This window comes from Cyprinodon tularosa, unplaced genomic scaffold, assembly GCF_016077235.1.
Source record: "Cyprinodon tularosa strain WSP-4 unplaced genomic scaffold, ASM1607723v1 ctg182, whole genome shotgun sequence".
NCBI classification, from domain to species: domain Eukaryota; kingdom Metazoa; phylum Chordata; class Actinopteri; order Cyprinodontiformes; family Cyprinodontidae; genus Cyprinodon; species Cyprinodon tularosa.
In genome coordinates, this window is record NW_024038624.1 from 764,356 (window position 1) to 785,849 (window position 21,494).

General features: G+C 37.5%; 1 protein-coding gene across 2 annotated transcripts in view; it reads left to right on the plus strand.

Annotated features, from left to right (window-relative positions):
- The window catches only part of mllt1a (MLLT1 super elongation complex subunit a), a 39,740-nt gene that overhangs the window by 11,425 nt on the left and 6,821 nt on the right, over positions 1-21,494 (plus strand). Inside the window, exons 2-11 of one of the 2 annotated variants that reach the window (XM_038282349.1) lie at positions 5,430-5,610; positions 5,717-5,799; positions 7,508-7,651; positions 9,640-9,765; positions 11,906-12,547; positions 12,735-12,825; positions 17,342-17,453; positions 17,734-17,833; positions 20,211-20,285; positions 21,337-21,408. In XM_038282349.1, the coding sequence (XP_038138277.1) occupies positions 5,430-5,610; positions 5,717-5,799; positions 7,508-7,651; positions 9,640-9,765; positions 11,906-12,547; positions 12,735-12,825; positions 17,342-17,453; positions 17,734-17,833; positions 20,211-20,285; positions 21,337-21,408 (1,626 nt within the window). The remainder of the gene's footprint in view (positions 1-5,429; positions 5,611-5,716; positions 5,800-7,507; positions 7,652-9,639; positions 9,766-11,905; positions 12,548-12,734; positions 12,826-17,341; positions 17,454-17,733; positions 17,834-20,210; positions 20,286-21,336; positions 21,409-21,494) is intronic. The other variant, XM_038282350.1, reaches the window with a different exon arrangement.

Here is a 21,494-nt window from a genome sequence, read left to right on the forward strand (position 1 = left end):
ATCAAGTCAAACAGAAACCGGACCACAGTGATTTGTGAAATTTGCAGGGAACCGGTAAAAACACAACCAACTACTTCTATCATCTAAGCTGCTCACAGCCAATTGAAAACAAGCTTTTGTCGGCCCTGGTGCGGTTCCACATCATCTTAGTACTCTTCAGGAACTTCTGCCAATACAAAGCAGGCAAAGGGAGCTAGACTGGGCTTCCTTCTTTGTGATAAATATGACAAAGCATCCAAGCGGCATAAGCCATCACTCATGCAGTAACAGGCTTCATAGAGATGGATATACAGCCGTTTTCTGCTGTTGAAAAACCTGGCTTCAAACAGCAGCTCGCCACTCTTGATCCACGATATGAAGTTCCGGGCTGCAAGTTTTTCTTTAACACACAACGCTCCATAATTTGAACAGTCAGTGCAGAGACTCCGTGCAAAATGAGCTGCAATCTATGTCTTACAATGTCTGACGGACCTTTGGTCAAGTTGCACATCCGAGCCCTACGTCAGCCTCACTACATAGACAGAGAATGGAACCTGAGAAGTTAAGGGATAATTTAGATAATTATTCATCAATATGCTTTTTTTATTTTATTTTTTTTATTGACATGCTTTTTTTCTATATCGTCCAGCCCTTGTATGTACTGATCAAACCTAAGTAGTATTATCAGTAAAGGTTTTTTACTTTGTTTTTATGGCACAACATTTTTTTAAAAAGTATGCCTTGGTGTCTATTTGTTAATGTAAGTTAATATATGTAATTAAATTTACGATCTGTACTAGTTAATGCCCACATACATCATGTTACATGCATCTGTTTGATCTTTTAGAGAAGGTTAAGCAGTTAGGAAGATGAGCTTTAAAGTTGCAACTCAAAGTACAGACAACAAATGTATGAGGAAAAAATCTACCCCTGATTTAGCAGTTAGACTTCCAACCAGTTGGTGGCAGTAATGCACCTGAAGGTTGTTCACATTAAAGCCAAAAGAAAGGAATAAAAATGGACGCTGTCGGATAAATAACAGAGCAGGAAAGAGTCAACATTTAGAGGCAAAGCTTATATCTCAGTCCCACAGAAGGTGATGAGAAGGTGTGAGAGGAAACCAGACCGGTTCAGCGGTCCTGTAAGGCGAAAAGAGACAAAGAGACATGTGGAAGGTAGCTTAAACTAAACTCACACAGTAATGGAAAAGGAGAAGTATGGTTTCATCATTTTGAAATTAAGCAAATGAGAATAATTTTGGTCATTGTTACTAACCTTTAATAGTTAGGATCTGATATACATTTTTGACTGTGATTTATAAAAAGCATATTTCAGTTGCTATTTTGGATGGAAATTTAATTTAAAATTTATTTAATTGAATTTCTCCTAATTTGTTTACTGTGAATTGGTGGAAAACCCGTTTCGTTCTTTGCATTTGCTACAAAATATATAAATTTTGCTTATGTGTGGCTGTTTATCTGCCTTCGGCATCTTGCTTGTTTGTAAGGATGTTGCTCATTGATGTTTAAAATGAAATCCATTAACTTTAATAATAAAGTTCCTACTAGGAAACCAACCTTGTTTACTTAGAGGTTTTATCACCTTTGCAGTAAACGACTTGAGGAACTTTATCCTAAAGCAGAAATATTGTCCATTTACAGGACTTCAGATCTAAAGAGCTCATAATTGAAAGAATGGAGAAAGTGACTTGGCTGTGATTCAGTTGAAATATTGGCTTTATTGATGAAATGATTAAGAGACGCTCATGAATTTCCCTCTAGCTGTCAGAGCTTTAAGTCACCTTCCTAGTGGATGTTTCTTGGCCATACCAGCCATGCGGTCTGATTTAGACTTTGAATTGAGTTGATTTAAACACTCCAGGCTCAGTTCATGTATTTCAATGTCCATTTGTGGTTTGTTCCCTTTTATCCTGACTTTTTTTCATTGCTGGACTCCTTTGTGGGGGAGGGGGTGTTAGCGATCAGAGCGTCTCCTCCGTCTGCTCCCTGTTGGCATGCTGCTGTCGAGAGTTTAAGGGCATTACTGTCACAAGGTGACCAGGCAGAGTGCCAGCCATGAAAGTAGTTGTGTTTGTGTTTTCTCGGGGGGGTCAAACGAGCTCATCTCAGCCCTGTCCCCGTCTAATCCCTCCACTCAGTCCATTCTCACGAGCAGCACTGTGCCACTTCCAAACCCCCACATTCCTCAGTCCGGACATAAAGTGCCTTTCTGCCCCCCCCCTGTCCTGTGTCCCTGTGTTCTCCCGCTGCACTCTGCCTTTTCATCTTCTGTAATCACGGATTCATTTGCGAGGCTCTCCTGTTATTGTCTGTGGCAGACAGAAGCAGACTAATAATGTGCTTTTTTTTTTGAACCAGTCTTTTGAGATTGGTCCGCTTGGGCGTCAAATTACTCTCATTTCACAGAGGGCGTCCCAACACCAGTCCAGCTTTGTGTCTCTCTAACCCCCCCACCCCAGCCGCTGGAGGACTTTGAAATGAAATTTCAAGGTTTTTTGTGTTTTTTGTTTGTTTTTAATTGAAGTTGGAATCGGGAAATGGTGGATAATGGGTTCCTGGATTGATCTCAGCTCTGACTTCGCTGATGTTAATTGCATTAGATTGCTTTGTTTTCTAAATATTTCTGCTGCTGTAATTAATCACCATAGAAGACGCAGTTTTAAACCACCTAGACGGAGCTCGGACTAAAGGTCTTTTTTTTTAAATTAAAAATCAGCGTAATTAAATTCGAGGAACAAAAGGAATCCATTTTTATGTATGGTTTTCCCATTTCATTATTCAAAAAGTGCAAATGTTCAGGTAAGAATGCAGAAGCTATTGCAAATATTAACTTAATGTATTGTTTTGGGATTAGGCATCAAAGTATGTCAACCAGGAAGCCGTTAGTAATGCTCTTACCTATCCTTTCTCTATGGGAGAGTGGATGGACATGTGGTTAAAGAGCCTAAAATATTTGTTTAGGCTCTTTGTTAATCTGTTAATTTAATTTTAAATCAACATTTAAAATTTTATTGCAAAAACATATATCTATATAATCAGGGTCATTAGGTGGGTGGAGCGGCACCCTAGCGCCCTCTATTGACCAGCTACCACTGCCTTCCAGCATTACAATAAAAAACAAAACATTACAATACATGTATGCTCTAGAGCAGGCATCCCCAAACTCGGTCCTCGAGGGCCGCTGTCCTGCAGGTGTTAGAGGTTTCCCTGCTTTAGCACATCTGATTATAATGATTGCAGTAGAGCAAAAGCCTGTTAATCAACTATCAATTAAAATCAGCTGTGCTGGAGCAGAGAAACATCTAAAACCTGCAGGACAGCGGCCCTCGAGGACCGAGTTTGAAGATGCCTGCTCTAGAGGCTAACCGATACGTTGGTGGGCCGATGTTTTTGCCCGATATCAGAGGAAAGTTTTTTATATTGACATCAGCCGTGCGTACATTCGCCTATTTCTTATTGCATTTATCAAAAATGTGATCACGTGAATTATAAGAATCAAAGAAACGTCGCCCCCCTATATCTATACCTAATATCTACTCATTTTTAATATTTAGTTTGGCTTAAGAATTTTTGTTTTAAATTGTTGCATTTGATTTAACTGTCATTTGTTCATGTAACTAGTAGGTAAAAAAATTACTATTGGCTTCCAAATAACCCCAGTTAGACTGATGTCAAAATAATTGGCATCGGCCTAAAAAAGACTTTATCACTTGATTTCTAATATGTAAAGTATTTAAGCTAATTTCAGACTGTTTATTTTTATTATCATCATGATGCTCTTCCTCTGCTAATAGCTGCATTATTCAGCTCTAGTGTAAAAACCTTTCTGTAATTCTCTATAATTGTGGGCTGACACTTTTTTTTTTTTTTTTTTTTGGCTTCGCCCGAAACATGCGTCTGCAGATTCATCAGTTCTTCCAGCAGTCATACCTTGAGGTCACCTAGGATGCAAGCATAGCTACTTCCTGCATATCCTATCCATTTTTAATGTTGGGCTCGATTTGTTAATAAATGTTTGTTTAAATTAAGATTTATGTAACATTTATCATTTTTATCATATGAATGGAGGAGATAAAAAAACAATATATTCCTATAAATTACCCCCAAAACATCTGCAGCACATATCAGTGATCTGTTAGACCGGAGATCCCAAAACTTTTCAGTTTGTACAACAATTGTACAAGAAATGGTACAAGAATCGACAAATATTTCTACAATATAAATTAAAGACAGGTGTGGTAATATAGCTAACAACATTAATAGCCAAAGTAGTTTTTTTTTTTATCCATTTTCATGCTTTTATATACTTAAGCATTTAAATGTAAATATTCAAATTAAATATTGTTTAGTTTCTTTACTGGATTTCAAGGCCCCATGTTGGTTGATTAAGGACCAAAAGAAGGGTCAGGATAATTTTCTGTCGAAAATGTGCTTTTTCAGCCGATAGACATTTAACACCGAAACTTGTGATGACGTAGCAAACACCACGGCCGGCACGCAGGAATGTTTTCGAGTGTGCAAAGTAAAGCACTGAAGCAAGAGAGGACAGGTGGCAGAGCAGTTTGTCAGAGCTGAGCTTGCAGCAAACAGGTTTTGAGTGAGAGGGTGCAAGTTTAAATCCTGAGCATGGATCTCACTGCTCCCTCAGATCAGTGGCAAAAACATGATGCCATAGAAATCCAAACGTCCCCATCAGCATTCGGAATATAAGAACGTGACACGGAAACTGAAACTGAACATTCCCACTCAGTCTGTGAAGGACATGTTTGAAAATCCAGTAAAGTTTCCCAGTGATTCTGCTGAGGTAAATGGCATAACAAAAAACATGTCGGTAGTAAATGAATATTTTGATACTTTTGTAATTGATTTATTAAAATGCCCTGATTTTACTGAGTTTATTAAACATTTATAATTATTATGTTTCTAAAAAATTTCTATAACCAAAAATGCTTTGGTTCTAATATTTGACATATTTCCTTGCGGTGTTTGTTTTTGGCCTTGGTTTCCTCTTTTATAATTTTTTTCCCCCTTCGGTTTCAGCCAAGAATTTTCATTTCATTCAACCCCTATATTAGGAATAATCAGTAGTAGTACAGGCTTTTGCTTGTCTGTGTAACCCATTATGACCAAAACAATTCCTCATGCTCTTCTTCTGATTAACCTGAACAGCCTGTTCTAATCAAGGCAGATTCATGCATTAGACCAAAGTCCAGACTGGAGTAAGCTGAGTAGATCTTCATAGAGGTTATCTAGTCAAAGAAAACCGTCACTGGTTGGCTCGATGCTTCATCCGTATATTGATCTCTGATATTTATGCTTTGATGGATTAACATGGGTATGAAATGGTTTGTTGAAATCTTAGGACAAGTGGACCTCTGCCGCCTGATTAACTTCAAATGTGTTATTTAATGTAAACGTTTTCTTTTTTAGTGCACGGTGCAGGTGAAGCTGGAGTTGGGCCACAGAGCTCAGCTGAAGAAGAAAGTGACATCAGAAGGCTTCACCCACGACTGGATGGTTTTTGTCCGAGGGCCAGAAACCGGCGACATCCAGCACTTTGTAGAGAGGGTCGTCTTCCGCCTGCATGACAGCTTCCCCAAACCCAAGAGAGGTAAGATGGATCTGTTGTTGGATATAAACTAAATGCACATTTGAACATTTTTGTAAGAAAGACAAATGTTTAAAACCCTCTGTATAAATCAATTTTTTTTCTGCAGTATGCAAGGAGCCGCCGTACAAAGTGGAGGAATCGGGCTATGCAGGCTTCATCATGCCCATCGAGGTCTACTTTAAGAACAAGGTGGGAACGGTATTTTAGTTCTAAATGTTTCATTCATTCCTGTTTTTTGCTGTTCCATATTTAAACCCGGTTCATAGTGAATCCACCTGCCTTAAGATTGTATTAACTTTTGCATAAATCTTTCAAATATTGGCTAAATATTTCTGTCAGGAATTTGAGTTCAGGGAATAATTGAACGTGGAGGAACTACACACCTCATAGGGTGTGTATCCCTAAAGGTGTAGAGGAGTCTCTACACTAAGTATCTCCTCAGCCTCTAACCAGGTTCTGCATGAGCCAAAGTCTGATGTCAAACAATCGGCTCCTTAGTAGAACCTTGCAGGAAGGTTGTCTGCAGTTCCAGGGCAGGAATTGATGGAACCTGCCCTGAAGACCTGAGGTGGCCTGCAATTTGCTTTTATTTTGAAAAATAGTTTCATTTTGAAGATATCTGCCTTCTTTTGGGTTAACTACAGTAGCATCTTGTTTTTTGTGTGTGTGAATCTTTACTGAATTTCTTTTTTTGTAAATGTTAACTTAAAAAAACAAAAAACAGATTTATAGTATTTTGCTAGCTAGTCACTTTTTTAAACTGTGATCACATACACTGTTGGTAATTAATTTTGCAAATAAAACTGAAGCTTGTTGATTTAGTTAAACCTCTAGGTTGAGATGATTGAAGCTCAACATAAATTATTTTCTAATTTTTTTTACTTATTAAATTCATTTGATGGATGCATTAATACAATAAGTGAACATTGTTGGGCAGATAATCTTATTTCTCAGAGTGGCCTTAATGTTCCCATAATGCAAAACTAATTTTTTGGGGTTTAAAAGCTTCCCAGAGGAAATATTAGTATAAGGGATGCATGATATAATCGGCCCCCTATCGGTATCGGTCTTAAAACTGAATATCGGACATCGGCCACCACACTGATATTTAACCCGATATTTGATCAGCTTCTGAGTTTCTAAAGTCTAAAAAAAAATAAAAAATACTACTTCTTCTTCCTCAAAAACTTGTTTTTTACAGACTTAAAAACTTCTAAAGACGAGGGAAAAAATATTGATACATTAAAATATCACAGTATCTTCATATGCTGATATATTGCCATTTAAAAACATCTTATCAATCTCTTTTACTAATGAAATATTGCTATATGTCATCGAAATTTTTCCATATTTTTATATGTTGATATATTGCCAAAATCTCACAAGAATATGCAAAATATCACGAGAGTTTGTAACAGAACGATGAAATTTCACAAGATTTTGAAAGTAAAATAGATCGATACCGCGTTTTTAAAAATCTATTTGATATCAGCATATGAAAATATATTTGAGTATATTATTTTTCAAAGTGTCAGAAATGGATAACAAAACTGCTATTTTCAATTATTTATTTTTTTTGTCTAGCTTTAACATCGGTACCGGTATCGGTTATCGGCTACATGAGTTTTAAAATATCGGCATATCGGATATCGGCCAAAATCCCAATATCGTGCATCCCTAATTAGTAGCTTTGAATCCTCCATCACATTAACAGAAATGCTTCTGGCTCACAGAAATTTAGGTAACATGTTTGAACTTTGGTTGTTTTGCTTCTACAACTCCAAAGCTGATCTCTTTTCAGCGTGCAGACTTCTATCGTGTCAGTCTTATATTTTTTCTTCGTTCTTCTTCTGCTGCGACTCCCAAAGGAAGTTTCATTCCTGTTTCTTTTGTTCAGGAGGAGCCAAAAAAAGTCATCTTCAACTACGACCTGTTCCTCAACCTGGAGGGTAACCCTCCTGTCAACCACCTGCGCTGTGAGAAGCTCACCTTCAACAACCCCACCAAAGAATTCAGGAAAAAGCTCATCAAGGCTGGAGGGGTAAGGCTGGCTCACTCACAGCTTTTACTGAAAAAAAGGGAAGAAGAACTGAGGTCGGAAAACATTTTAATGTGTTTGTAGAGAGAACAAAACATGCTGTTTTTGTTCTAAATTAAATTTCAGACAAGAGGCTGTAGGTTGAACTGAACAGACGTCCTGCAGAAGCAGCTTTTTTTAAAAGCTCCAGTATTAACAGCATTAAAGTTGTAAATAGTATTATAACTGAAGTAGAACTTGAAACATCCTGTAAATATTAAAATCTAATGAAAGGAAATAGATGAGGAAGAATCTGATCAATCACCTGCCATGTTTTCTTTCCTTCCACCCATGTCGCTATCAATGTTTTTTCCATAAACGGCTCCAACTGGACAGATGTCTCATCCCGCTCTTGGTTCTTCCTGTTTTATTGCAGCTGTTATGTCATGTTACCAATATTTATAGAAATAATGAGTCAGTTTGGAAAAATAAGGAGTAGAAAGAACAGATATTTGCTTTGAAACAATGTGAGCAAAAGTAAAAGGTCCTTAAGAAAAAAATGATCAAATTTAGTTTAGAAAATCTGAACTAAAGTATAGAAACAAAAAAGCTACTTAAGAACAATAACTGAGAATTGATATTTAGTTAATTAACATCTTTGTCATCTTTTTCAGTTAATTGGTGAATTTAATTCCAGGTGGTAATGTCAAACAGCAGCAGAAATACTTTCTAAATACTAACAGATGTTCTTCAATCTTTTTATTTATTTATTTATTTTTTACATGGTTGAAACTTCTTCCCTGTGATCTTCTATTTAATTCAAACCTGTAGCTTTATATTTGAACTATTAGTGGCTTATTAGGTTTGTTTCTGTCTTTCAGTGTACATTTTATGTGGCTATATTATTCAGTACTTATTTGACTTTTATCTGAATGTCATCGCAATATTCGGCTTACCTACTTCAAAGGTAATTTATTGTTTGAAATGCACTCAGTATTTTTTTTTTTATCAAAACAATGTCTAAAAATGTACAACATTTGTTGGACTTATAAGGATTAGTTAATGATGTATTCATCTTTAATAATTGTGCATATTGCAACATTGGATCAAAATGTGCATTTTTAGAGTGCATTCTAGCCTGCAGAGACAGGGCATCCTACTTGAGCTGAAAGAAATCCAACTGCAGGTCTGGTCATCTTAATTTCTTCATCTTTCTTGAACTTTTCCTTGACGTATGGCACAAAGTCTAGAATTAATCGCCAGTCAGTAAAGTGAATGAGCGACATACCACCAGCTGTTCCCCAGGTAACCATAGTTGATAACTACTTTCTCAGAAAACAGACATGCTTGGCACCAACAAATTGAGCTTTTTTTTATATATATATAGAAAGCTATTCCTGACTGGAGAACCCTGAAGAAGTGTTTTAAGGTCTTGATAGGTTCAGAAAAATAAAAATAAACGTTTGGAATTTGAATGTTTTACAACATGCTTTACTTATGTTTTGTTTTAATGCAAAAATATTTTAATAACAAATTAAGTAAAATTTTGTGAGTTAAGATCTTTAAGCGTAAAAGTTCAATAATGTCTCAGCTTTTTTTTTCTTTTTTATTCTTAAAATTTAAGAAATTGTCTTTTACCTTCAAATAAAAAGGAGGTAGATATTTAAATTTGGCCTTGGAGATTATAAATGAATAACACCTACAGGTCTAATTAAATCTTTTTTGCTTAGAAGTTGTTTCAACATTATGAAAGAAAGGTTAACATTTACTTTGACCATGATCAAAACCTTCAATATATAACAATCTGTTCTCACATTTGTTTAAATTCAAATTATTTCATTTAAGCTTTTTTTTTTCCCCTATCAAACCAGTAGAAAGTTTATTTCTATAAACTGACTTTGTGCCAAATCCCAGAGGCTCAAAATGACTGCTTCTCATTTTGAACTTGGAGTACGGTGCTGGTTTTGAATGTCAGCAGGGAAACACTGTGACTCATGTGTATTTAATTTCAGATACTGGTGGTCCCTGAGGGGGCTGAAGCCGTGTCGAGGCCCAGTCCGGACTACCCAATGCTTCCCACCATCCCCCTCTCAGCCTTCTCAGACCCCAAAAAGACAAAGACCTCTCATGTATCAAAGGTAGGACAAAGAAAAACACAATCATTTTGTTATGGTCCCCCTTGGTCACTTGTATTCTGCTCACATTGCTTTCATGTACAGATGCAATGAAAGTTTCTATCATTTCTATCTTAAGAAGAGGGCGACTAGTCAGTAATCGTTCCCAGCTGTTTTTGCGTGCCTTGGTGTGCAGGATTACTCCCTTCTTATCTGTGGAGAGAGGGCGTACATTAGGGAAAATCCAGGAGAATGGCTCCTTTAAATTTTTAAGGGATGATTCAGTTGCAGTACACTGTAGATATTTATTCTCTTCCAGGCCCACATCTTTATGATTTTTGAATATATCTTAAAAAAAAGAAGAAAAAAAAAAAGAGAGGGAGAGAATATAAAAACTTCTAGTTTCAAACTAAGGTTTCCACCCTGGCCCTCAGCATCTACCGTCCTGCATGTCTTAGGACACATATCAAACTTCTGCATCTTTTAGAGTTGCCTCTGCTTTAATGCACCTGAATCAAATAATCAGCTAATTAGCAGGACTTTAGATAAGGGCATGCATATGCTGCACATTATTTTTTATTTTTGTTGCCCTTTTTGGGTTGATTTTCAGTCGTGAGAATTTTTTAGATCGGTCAGTTTTAGACCTGTTCTGCGTCATGTAGTATGCAGGGGGTTATAAGTAGCGTCTGACAACAACATCGTACAGTCAGGATAAAATCAAGTATGTCTGGAGTTCATTGGACTAATAGGTGCACATGTTGTCTGTACCATGAATACATTCAGTAGCCTTTGTTTTTCTCTCAGTAACTGAGCATTTTTTCTAAATTTAGTCTTTTTTTTTTTTTACTTTGCACATTTTAATGATATTTCTAGTTTCAATAAGGGAGGACATTAGTTTAGACTTGAGAATAAGGGTAGGTGTCTGATTCTAGCATCTTTCCATTTTCACCAGCAGTTTTTTAACTCTGTTTTTAATCAGATTCTCTTGAAGGTCATTCAAAAAAAAAAAATAGTCAGAAACTGCTCTTATCATTTGTTAAATGACTCCGAACTACAAAGATAGGTGTCAAAACAGGAACTCGAGAGGGTTATTTATGTGTTGACTTCCTCTCGTCTAGACTATTGCGACACACTTTTCTCAAGTATTAACTACGACAGCTAGTCGTTTGCTTCAGTTGGTTCAAAAGTGCAGCTAGAATCCTGAACAGATGAGCTCACATTACTCCTATTTTAGGGTGTTTTTTTTGTACCATTTATTTGTTCATTTTAGAAAATATTTAAAATCAGATTCTTAACTTTCCATCCTGTATTACTGACTTGCTAAAGCCACATAATCCAGGTTCAGACCTGGAGACCATAAGCTCCACCCAGGGTCCCAAGAATCAGGAAAAAAAAATATACAGACTGCTAAACCTGAGCGGTGGAGCCTGCTTGCCTCTTGTTAATATTTCATATTTTATTATATATTATAGAGAAAAATCTAGTGGCTTTTCATTTTTTGAGTTTGGCAACTTCACATGAAAGCAGCAATGGTTCAACTGTTACTATCTCACGACAGCAGCTAGAGCTGCTTTGAGTCTCTTCCTCCCTCAGCGCTGCCTCACAGGCACAGACGGCTATTTCCCACAGCTAATGAATAACACTCGTACACAAAGCTGCAAGCGATTCCGCCCTGGATTAAGCAGGATATAGATATAATATAAATATTTTTCATTCGGTTCTCTGGTTGTTGTTTTTTTTGGGGGGAAAATGTTGCACTACCATTGTTACCTGATTACCACACGGATTAAATCACTAATTCACCTCCCATTGCATGTGCCTCTGATTTTATTCCTTTGGGTAAAATTAAACATGGTGATTTAGGCTATGTGTAAAAATGTATACATTATTTTATGAATTATTATGTCAGCTGCGTTTCAACAGTATTTTTAAGGAATTTTAATTGTCTAGTTTTGTTTTAGATTTGCATGAACCAAAAGTTAGCTCACCACAACGGTTAGCAAAAAATCCCTTCACTGTAATGATATTTTAATAAAAGCTTAACTAAAAATTGAAGTGAAAAGTTTAAAAACAATCCTAGATTTGATAAATGTAAAATTTGAGGCAGTATATTGAGCTTTCTGCTTTCCATTTAATATAACTTCTGCTCTTCTCCACTCCTCAGGAACCCAGCAAAGAAGGAAGTGGCGGCAGCAGCAAAGGACCCAAACCACACAAACTGACCAAGGAGCACCGTGAACGGTCGAGAAAAGACTCTGAGAGCAAAGGCTCATCCAAAGGAGACGACCGTGATGGAAGCAGCAAAAGCGGGCGTGATCCCTCCTCCTCCTCATCTTCGAAAAAGCCCTCCGAGATCAAAGTGAAGGACGAAGTCAAAGTTCAGCCCAAGGCGGCCTTCAAGGAACCCAAACTCACCCTGAAGGAGTCAAAGATGGACGGCATGTCCCCCAAAGGAGGGGGGGCAGGTAGCGGAGGGGGAGGCGGCGGCGGAGGAGGAGGAGCTATAGAGGCCAAAGCTCCAGGGAAGCGACCGTCCGCCGTGGAGTCGCCCAAACCCAGCGCCAAGAAACAGAAGAAGGGTGGGTCGGATGGGCTGAAGGGGCCGACCGGCGGGGCGTTCACTGGAACCTCTCCTCGCGTCTCTTCATCCTCTGCGGTCAGTCAGTCCTACAGCGAGAAGAAACCTTCCAAGGAGAAAGGTCGCTGGCCCAGGAGCAAAAACGACAGCCAGGAGCTGAAGGAGCTCAAGAAGCCTCCAGAGTCGGAGGAGTCCAACTCTGAGGATGAAGCATCATCAAAGTCAGAGGTATGGATGTTTACTTTGTTTAATGGATAATAGATTAATGTGCGTTTAAATGAGAATATACCTTTTTTTTTTTTTTCTCAGCATTGCTATTTTTTAATGGACATAAGATATCACTTTTTTTTTTTTTACTTTCCTTTCACATTTATTTGTTCTTTTAACTCCTGCATCGTCGTGTCTGTTCTTACAGCAGTCGGCTCCGTCTAGCGCTTCCGTTTCTACGTCTAGTTCTGATTCCAGTTCAGACTCAGACTTCGAGCCGGAACAAAAACAAGGGCAAGGTGAGTTTGCTTCTTATTTATTTTCAGTTGATTGAGTCGTCGATAGCCTCATGCAGTTTTGACTGTGAGGCCCTAAACCTGTTTATGTAAATGATATGTGCTGATAAGAGGGTCATTCTTCCTGCTACCGAAGCTTTTCTGCTTCAGCTTCTTTAATCTGGAGGAAACTGTTGCAAAACAACTAGAATAAAAGAAAACTCAATCTGTCAAAGCGCCTATGATTTCAAAGCTGAACTAAGTCACTCTGGTTTTTGCTTTTGAGCCGAATGTTAATGAATTTTAAACAAATAGTTGAAACGATTACATCTTCAGAGAGTAACTAGAGCGGAGAGGAAACAATGTGGCTTTGGTATGATTTTTCATCGGAAAACTGAGGCTTTTTATTTTCAATGATTGTCAGTCATTACCCTTTACATTTTTGTGGCTTCACTCCTGACTTCATTGCTACTTTCCTTCTAAAGCTAAACTGTTTTAGCTTCCAAGTGAGGAGTCTTAATAAAACGATGTCTTTTATAATTAAAGCTTTTGTAACACGTCCTGATGGATCACTACAGGCACAGCATCACTTACAGTGTGCTTGATTACAATGTGTCTGGGTCACTGATGCATAATCCTTATTGGTTTTCCATCAGATGCAAAACATTCAAATATTTCAAGTTTAAATGTCTAAAATGGCTTTGATGGGATGTTAATCATAGGAAATGCTACAAAGAGGCAGATTTCACTCTTCATTATAGTAATTTAGTTATTTCAATTGTGGCTGATCTTGCTGATATCTTCACATAAAAACATTTGTATGAAATGTAGTCCGATAATGATTTCAAAGTAAAAATCGCCCCTACGTCTGGAAACAGACATTTATCCGACAGTCTATGGTCAAGCGGTAGAATATACCCTGGACAGGTCACCATTCTGTCGCACGGCAACACAAAGACGCACACGCTCTCACCTAAGGAAAATTTAGAGATGCCAATTTACCTAACATTCATGTTTTCTTTGTTTGTTTTTTTGTGTTTTTATTGACAAAGTTTTCTTGTTACGTGTGAATAGACGTAAAGCTATTTCACAGGGCGGGACATAAGAAATCAGTTTCAAGTGCATGTCTGCTCTTTTTCATATTGGGTCATAGACCAAGATTTAATTAAGTATTAATTATATATTATCCAGCATTTTTAAACATCATAAATAGGATTTTTTTTATTACAATTTAATTTTGTAATCTAAATGAAAGATTACATTTGACAAATTTTTTTTTTATAAAAAAAAAAGAAGAAAATAACGGCTCGCCATTATTGGCTCCGTCCCGATAGCAGAACCAATAAAAGCGTTGTTGCGGCCGGGACATTTGGGAGATGCGCCATTTACGTTTAGTCTGGAAAATATGAGCAAGTGTAAATGTAACGAAAATTGGTTATCCAGCCAATAGTTTTCTTCATGGCTAAAACCAGTACCAGGGAACGTATATGAGGCACAGTGTATTTTGTGCAAGAAGTCATTCAAGCTCAGAGCGATGGAAATTAAGGCAGTGGAGTCGCACATGTGAAGCACGAAACACAAAGCATCAAAATGGAGTTACAGAGAAACAGCCGGTATTTCTCAGTTTTGTTCCACCCTTGTCTCTGCAACGCCTCCACTTATCACCAAATCAAACATACTAAGAAAACGATACAAAGAAAAATAGCTGCAAAAAAGACTTAGCACTGGTTATGTTGTGGCTTTAAAACTGATTTGTTTTGTTCCCTGCTAAAACAAAGTTTGTGAATTCAGTTAAATAATTGTTAAAATATATCTGTCATTTGTGTGTTTTTAGCTTTCTTCCTGTATGGGAAGCTTTTCAAAATTTGAAACATAAGTGCAGTGGTTTATGTTATAATAAACCTTTGGGTTAAGTTGTCACAAGCAGGTTTTTCTTGTGTTTCTTCTAAATTTGGTCTTAAATTTTTATTTCAAGTGGCATTAAAAAGTCTTAAAAAGTCTTGAATTTAACTTGCCTTATGCTGTAGGAACCCTGCATGTGATTATTTTTTCCAGTTTAATTTCTCATGTCTTTTTAAAAATGTACAAATACATGTGTTACATAATAATCAGATTTATTTAGAGCACATATTACAAAAATAAAGGAAACAAATCTGTGGCTTTACCTTATTAATATCTTTTAAGTTTCATGATACATACACATATGGACATTCCTTAAACGCTGCCAGATTTTAAGACAGTCTATAAATAAATAAATAAATTTGTCGTGTTACCTCGTGAGGTAGCAACAATAGCAAGGCATGTCCTGCACAACACCTGACGTTGTGTTGAATTATTTTGGGTTTAAAACAGAAGACGCTGCACAAGTGATGTACTGCTTCTCTTTGGTACCAGACCTTCAGTTGTGTTGGTTTTTGTCGAGTTCTAAGCCATTATTCAGCAGGTTACTCGCATACGAGTATCGTCTTTCCCTCCGTGCGGGAGGGTTTCAGTTTTTCCATGACCTTGAAAGCCTGCTTGTCCAGAATCCAGTGTTGCAGGTCTTTACTGTTAAACTTCAACAAACAAGTTCTTACTTCTACTACAATGCAATAATCTAGGTGCTACCTACAATTCTGCCTTCTCTTCTGTGTGGCGCCATACCCAGTTTAATCGTATTACTGCCACCTAAAGAGCTGGAAAGAGAAATGTTGTGCCTTAAGGCTAATTTATACTCATCTGTGTGTGTTGCAGTGAATGCAAATGTGTCTCCTCCCTGCCGCAGACATTCTGCTGTACCTCACCACAATTGTAGGTGTTCGCAAACACTGCTGCAGACAGGTGGCCTCTGATTGGTCAAATCTACATCCGCTCTACACTATGCGTATTTCTTGTTTGGTACCTTACCGGCTTATTTTGTTTTTTATGACCGCCATTGTGAAAAAACAAATTAAAGTTGGACCAGCTAGTAGAGCGAGGTGCAGAGAGCGCTGGGACCCTTTTTCGACCTGGATCCCCGCTCTTTTTCGCCCTCATGTCCCTCCGCTGTTGCCCAAACTTGCCCCCACTTACTCACTGCCTCGGCCGTATCTAGACCCTCTTGCATTGTGGCGTGGAATTACATAGGGCGGACCACGCTTCAACATTGGGCATAAATGGAAAAAATCTGCGACAAGCTCACTGCGACGCACTGCTGCGGGGGTATAACCAGCCCTTTACTCGTATTAAATGTGTTGTGATTAAGAATTGAGTGCTTCTGCGATTTGAAAATTGCATTTTTCTAAATTGTAATTATATTGCATATGCAATTAAGCTCTATTGGAAAGATTTGATCAGAACCATGTTCTGGGGTTGATTTCAACCCTAGCTTTCTGGTTTGGCTCTGGTTCCTGCAAAGGGACTGACTGGATTGGAATAAACAAAAGAGTGGAGAAAAAAATATAAAAGGTTTTCAGGTTTCTTCACCTCAAAGTTTAAGTTACCTTCTATGCCTTCAGGTCTGTGAAAATGGTGGCATTTTTGCTTGAAATGTAAAGGAGCAACACTTCCTCAGCAAAGTAGGCAAATGTGTAAATCTCTGACTTTAGCTCTTCATGAAGATGGATTCAAATTAATTCATAAAGTTGAGTAGTACTTTGGGCAAACCTGGTTTAGGTGGTTTAGTGTTTTATTTTGAAGATATTGCTGTTCGTAAACCCCATTATAATATTATTATTATTATTATTATGTACTTCTTAAAATTTCTTTCCTTGTGTCGGTAATCTGATACATTGATAGTTGCATCTAGCAGCCATGCATATTTGCACTCTCCGTCTGCTGTCCATTGTTCACAATTAGTTTGATTTTAATAAATGTTCCCTTTTTGTTTAATTTGAGACAGATTTTTTTCATTCAATTCAATTTATCTTTATTGTCATTGTCACAAGAACAACGAAATTTTAAAAAGTGCCATCGATCAGTGCATATGCTTAAAAACAAAAACAAAAATCATTGTCACCACCATTTACACATGATATAAGAAATAAATAACAACTGATACAAAACAACTAATAAGAATAGTACATTCTCGCACATCATCCACGATGATTAATGGTTATTTTTGGTAGCATTTAGTTTTGTTGTTGGTGTCTGGTAAAAACTGTCTGTAAGGCGGTTGGTTCTTGTTCTGATTGCTCTGTATCGTCTGCCTGAAGGCAACAGTGTAAACAGAGAATGTCCGGGATGAGAAGTGTCCTTTGTGATTTGTTGTGCCTTTTTTAGACAGTATAATAGTAGAAAAATAAATGTTGGCCTCCAAAATAAGCAACAAATTTCAAGGGTTGGTTAGACTGACATCAAATTAATCAGTGTCGGCTTGAAGAAAATGTTAATCTAACTTTTTTATTAACATTTGGGGATTTTAGTTTTTTTTTTTTTTTTGGAAAGTAGAAATTAGAAACGCATTTAGACTGCTTTACATTTACTGTTTGCAGAAGTCTTTGGCCCAACAAGTTTCAACCAGTTTAAATGTTTTTATTGTGGGTCGAATGAACAGTGTCTGTGTTTCTGTGCTCTTCTCCAGGCCCCCTGAGGTCCATGGTGGAGGAGATCCAGTCGGAAGAGTCGGACGATGACGACAGCAGCTCAGAGGAAGAGACGCCCGTCAAAACCAACCCCCCCAACCGCGACTCTCGGTCAGTTTCTGACCAACTCCTTCCCGCCATTATACTCAAACATTCAGATGTCTGAGTATGAATTATTGACCCACAAAACATATTTTACACATGCAGAGTTTATTTGCAGCATTTTTTTTAAGCCAGGGGATTTCACATAGTTTTTTTCAGCCGGTTAAAAAAAAAAAATCTACTTTTTATCAGATGCAGACGGTCGCTTAAAAGCTTCAGACATAACAGTTAGGCAGCGTTCCTTTAGTCTGTTTGAATGACCTCTGACCTTGACCTGTGCCTCTGACAGACTAAGCCTGGACAGCGAGAGTGACAGCAGCGACGGCTCGCACCGCCCCAGTCGAGACCCTGCCCCACCCCCACAGAAACACAGCTCATCCAACAACAAAGTGAGTCCCCCCACAGACCGTTTTATTTCGGGTTTGAATCTGCGCTTCTTTAACAGTCAGGCTGTTGGAGGATTCCCAGCTGCTGTGACTCAGGTATCAAAGTACACCTTAATAAAATTAAATGTGTGGAGTTTTATCATTAAAGGCTTATAAAGATGGGCTTTAAGCCTTTTAGTGTAACGATTGTATTAATTATGTTTAAGTTATAACTAAGGATTAATTTATCAATCCTGTTATCTTATATAAAAGATATACAGATTTAGCGCATAACCTATTTCTATCTAATAGGGTTGTTACAATATAAAGAAATGTTAAACCATTACTGTTCAGTTTTCAGTAACATCTTAATTTTTGTTTTTCAGTTTTGAGCAAAACATGATTGAAAGTATTTAAGCTTATTAAGCAAGTCTAGCGCCCCCAGTGGCTCAAAGTGAACAGTATTGCTCTGAGTAAAGGACAGTTTAGTCCATATTAAGTGAAATATTAAAGTATCACATTCTGGTTAAAAGAGTTGAGCGGAAAACGTGGAGCATGTTAATATTTTTATAGAAGAATTGGATCTACCTTTGATTTAGCTGAAAGATTCCATCTAATAATCATCTTTATTGTGTGCTTACATCATCCCGTCGATTTACCTTTAATACAAATCGATTTCACTACTGAGTTAAAGGATGATTTTGTATTTAAAGGTTTTTTTTTCTAATCAAACATGGATCTGGCTCATGCAAAAAGCTGCCTTCTTATAATGTAAACCAGAATCTTTTCCATTCAAATGAATTCAGCAGTAATGAACAACTGTTGATCTCACTGGTATTTTAAAGTGAATCTTCAATTCCTACCTATAACTGCTGTAATTGTCTAACCTGACTCAGCCAGATGGATTTGCTCTGCATATCCATCTGGAAACCTTCCGTTAAAGTAATTTTGGGAAGGGGCAAAAATACTGGTTAGCTGATTGGCCTATGTTGGTGATAGATGGGCCAAATAAACCAATCAGATCAACGAAGCATATGACGTACTAACAGACCGACGACAAAATCACAACCACAAGCCAGGCTACTCTTGCAGAAACCAGTCCGGAGAAGAGCAAAAACATCTTTTCCTCTGAGAAAAGCCTCCAGAGCAGTGTTTTGCTCTTCTTTCAGTGAAGAAATACTCTGTAATTCCGATAAAACTTGCCCGATAGCCACGCTAACGCTAGTTTCATCGGCTGAAGCCGCCATGTTCTTTAGACTGAACTGTCGCGCTTCACCTCAACCCGCCTCAAAACCAACGCTGATTGGACGTTCGTTTGGTGAACAGCTCCAAATTTTCTTCAACGGAGTCTTAAGACTGATTAGTGAGTGAAATCTTGAAAGCTCGTGAGATCAGGATGGTCTCACGAGGCTAATAATTGTCAGCCTCGGAACCTGTTTATGATGATTGTCTCTATTGCCTGAGGATTAATGGATGGTTTGTTTATATTTTCACTGTTTAGCAGCAAATCAACACTAGCCTTTGTTAATCTGTAGCCGAGTGTTGTAGATCTGCGCTCCTGAAGGAGGGACTCGGACCCACTGAACTCGGTCCACTCCTATTTCTTTATTTTCTTTTATACTGGAAGGATCTCTTCGTATCGACTTGTAATATGCAAAATATCAGTATATATTAACTGATATTAACAATATTAACTGATTGTCTTTTTTAATTGGTGTTTGGTTGTCTCTACTGTTTATACATTTCAAAGCAAAGAAAGGTAAACATTTAGTGACAGAGATAGGATTGTGTAGATATTTTTTTATTAGATATTTGTTTTCTTTTTTTTTATTTAGAATTAGGACGGTGCATATTAATCGATGCTTCTATGTAAATATGTCAGTTAGCTCCAGAGCTACATCTCATCCGTTGTCATAAGGCAACGCAAACATTTGTTGTTTTTATTTTTTTTAATTTTTACGGCTCTAGAGACTTTTTTTTTTTTTTTTTTTTGGGACAGTAGGCTGAAAGGAAAGGGGGTATAAGAGAAGGGGAGAAACATGCGGGAAAGGACCAAAGGTCGGATTTGAACCCAGGTCGGCCGCATCGAGGACTAAGGCCTCCATACATGCGTCGTGTGCACTAACCACTGCGCCACCAAAGCACGCCAGATCCAAACATTTATTAATACACATAACAACACAGACATTTCTAAAGGAAATAGTCAAAAGACTATTTAGAATAAAAGGCCAGAATAAAAAATGATCTAACTGCTGAAATACACAAAAGTAGAATTGATTAAAATGTTGTTTGTGTTTCTGTTGTGCTTTTATTTTATTCCCCAGATATTTCCTTAGTTTTCAATTTTTTTAAGACTTCAGATCACTTCTACTCCTGCTTTGCCTCCGATCTTTTGCTACAGGTGGTCCGAAAAAGTCCTGATTCCTCTTTTCGCTCTGAGAAGGTGATGAAGAAGGGATACGACAAGGTAGGAAGGGTAAATCAAACTTTTTACATTCAAACTCCAACTCTCCTGCTGCAAAATGAATCTTCTACTCTTACAAGATAAAGTAATAAAGAGACCAAACTTTCTGGTTACATTTTAGCATCATGGTTTCTTGTAAAAAATCTATGGACCTCAGAATGAATTAGATTAAACCCTCCTCCCCAATACCTTCTAGATCATACAGTTAAAGGTTAGTTCAGAAAAAAACTTTCAAAGTGCTTCAAACCCTCGATATTTTGTATTGACTCTGAACCTAATTATTGATTTTCATCTAATCCAGGGTTGTTGGATTATGTAGTTTTGGGGCCTTTTGAACTTTTCTTAGGATATGATTTTTACCAATTTTAATCTCGTGATATTTTGCTACCCTTTTAGTTTTCTATCAACTTTTACTAAAAACAGACCTGGGTCCATTTATTAAACGCATCTAAACAAGGAAAGGGGAAAAAAAAAAAAAAAGCAAAATACAAAAAATATTAAGCTAGAAGAGATTTTTCTTTCATTGAAACAAAGAGACTGTTTATACTTTAATACATGATTAATTTGAAAAAGGAACTTTAAGGATATTTTTTGTAAAAAGGATTAAATATTGATGTTTGGCATCTTTTACTGTGGTAAACTATGAGGCTCGACTATGTTGAAGACTGTGCAGTACTTATGCCGATCCATTGGTGGTGCTGCCACAGAAAAACTCCTACATCCGTCCACACAGAGCAGGCCCCTGCAGAGGTAAATGATGCAACATGGCGGCGCATGCAGTTTCAGCAAAAAGATGCTCTTACATTATTTCAGAAAAGTCAGCAGCTTCATTTACACTCGTTTCCATGGCGCAAACAGATTTGAACACAACTTGTTCAAAACTAAAAGTAAAATCTGGAGGACATCTTGTAGTTTAGGTGTGCAAAGCTTTCTTTAGGTCCCCACCCCTAAGGTTCAGAGCAAATGAGCTATCTAGGTTCCTGAGTCTCCTTAGCATTAAACTTTATGGCTTCTATTTTCTCCAACTTTTCGCTAAAGTTCTGAAAATCTCTGAACCCTGCAGGCCTACACAGAGGAACTGGTGGATCTCCACCGCAGACTGATGGCGTTAAGGGAGCGAAATGTCCTGCAGCAGGTGTGTTTATGAAAACATTTTTGTTTAACAACTCATGAGGATTCACTGCCTAAATTACTTTGTGGAGATTTGATGTAATAAACAAA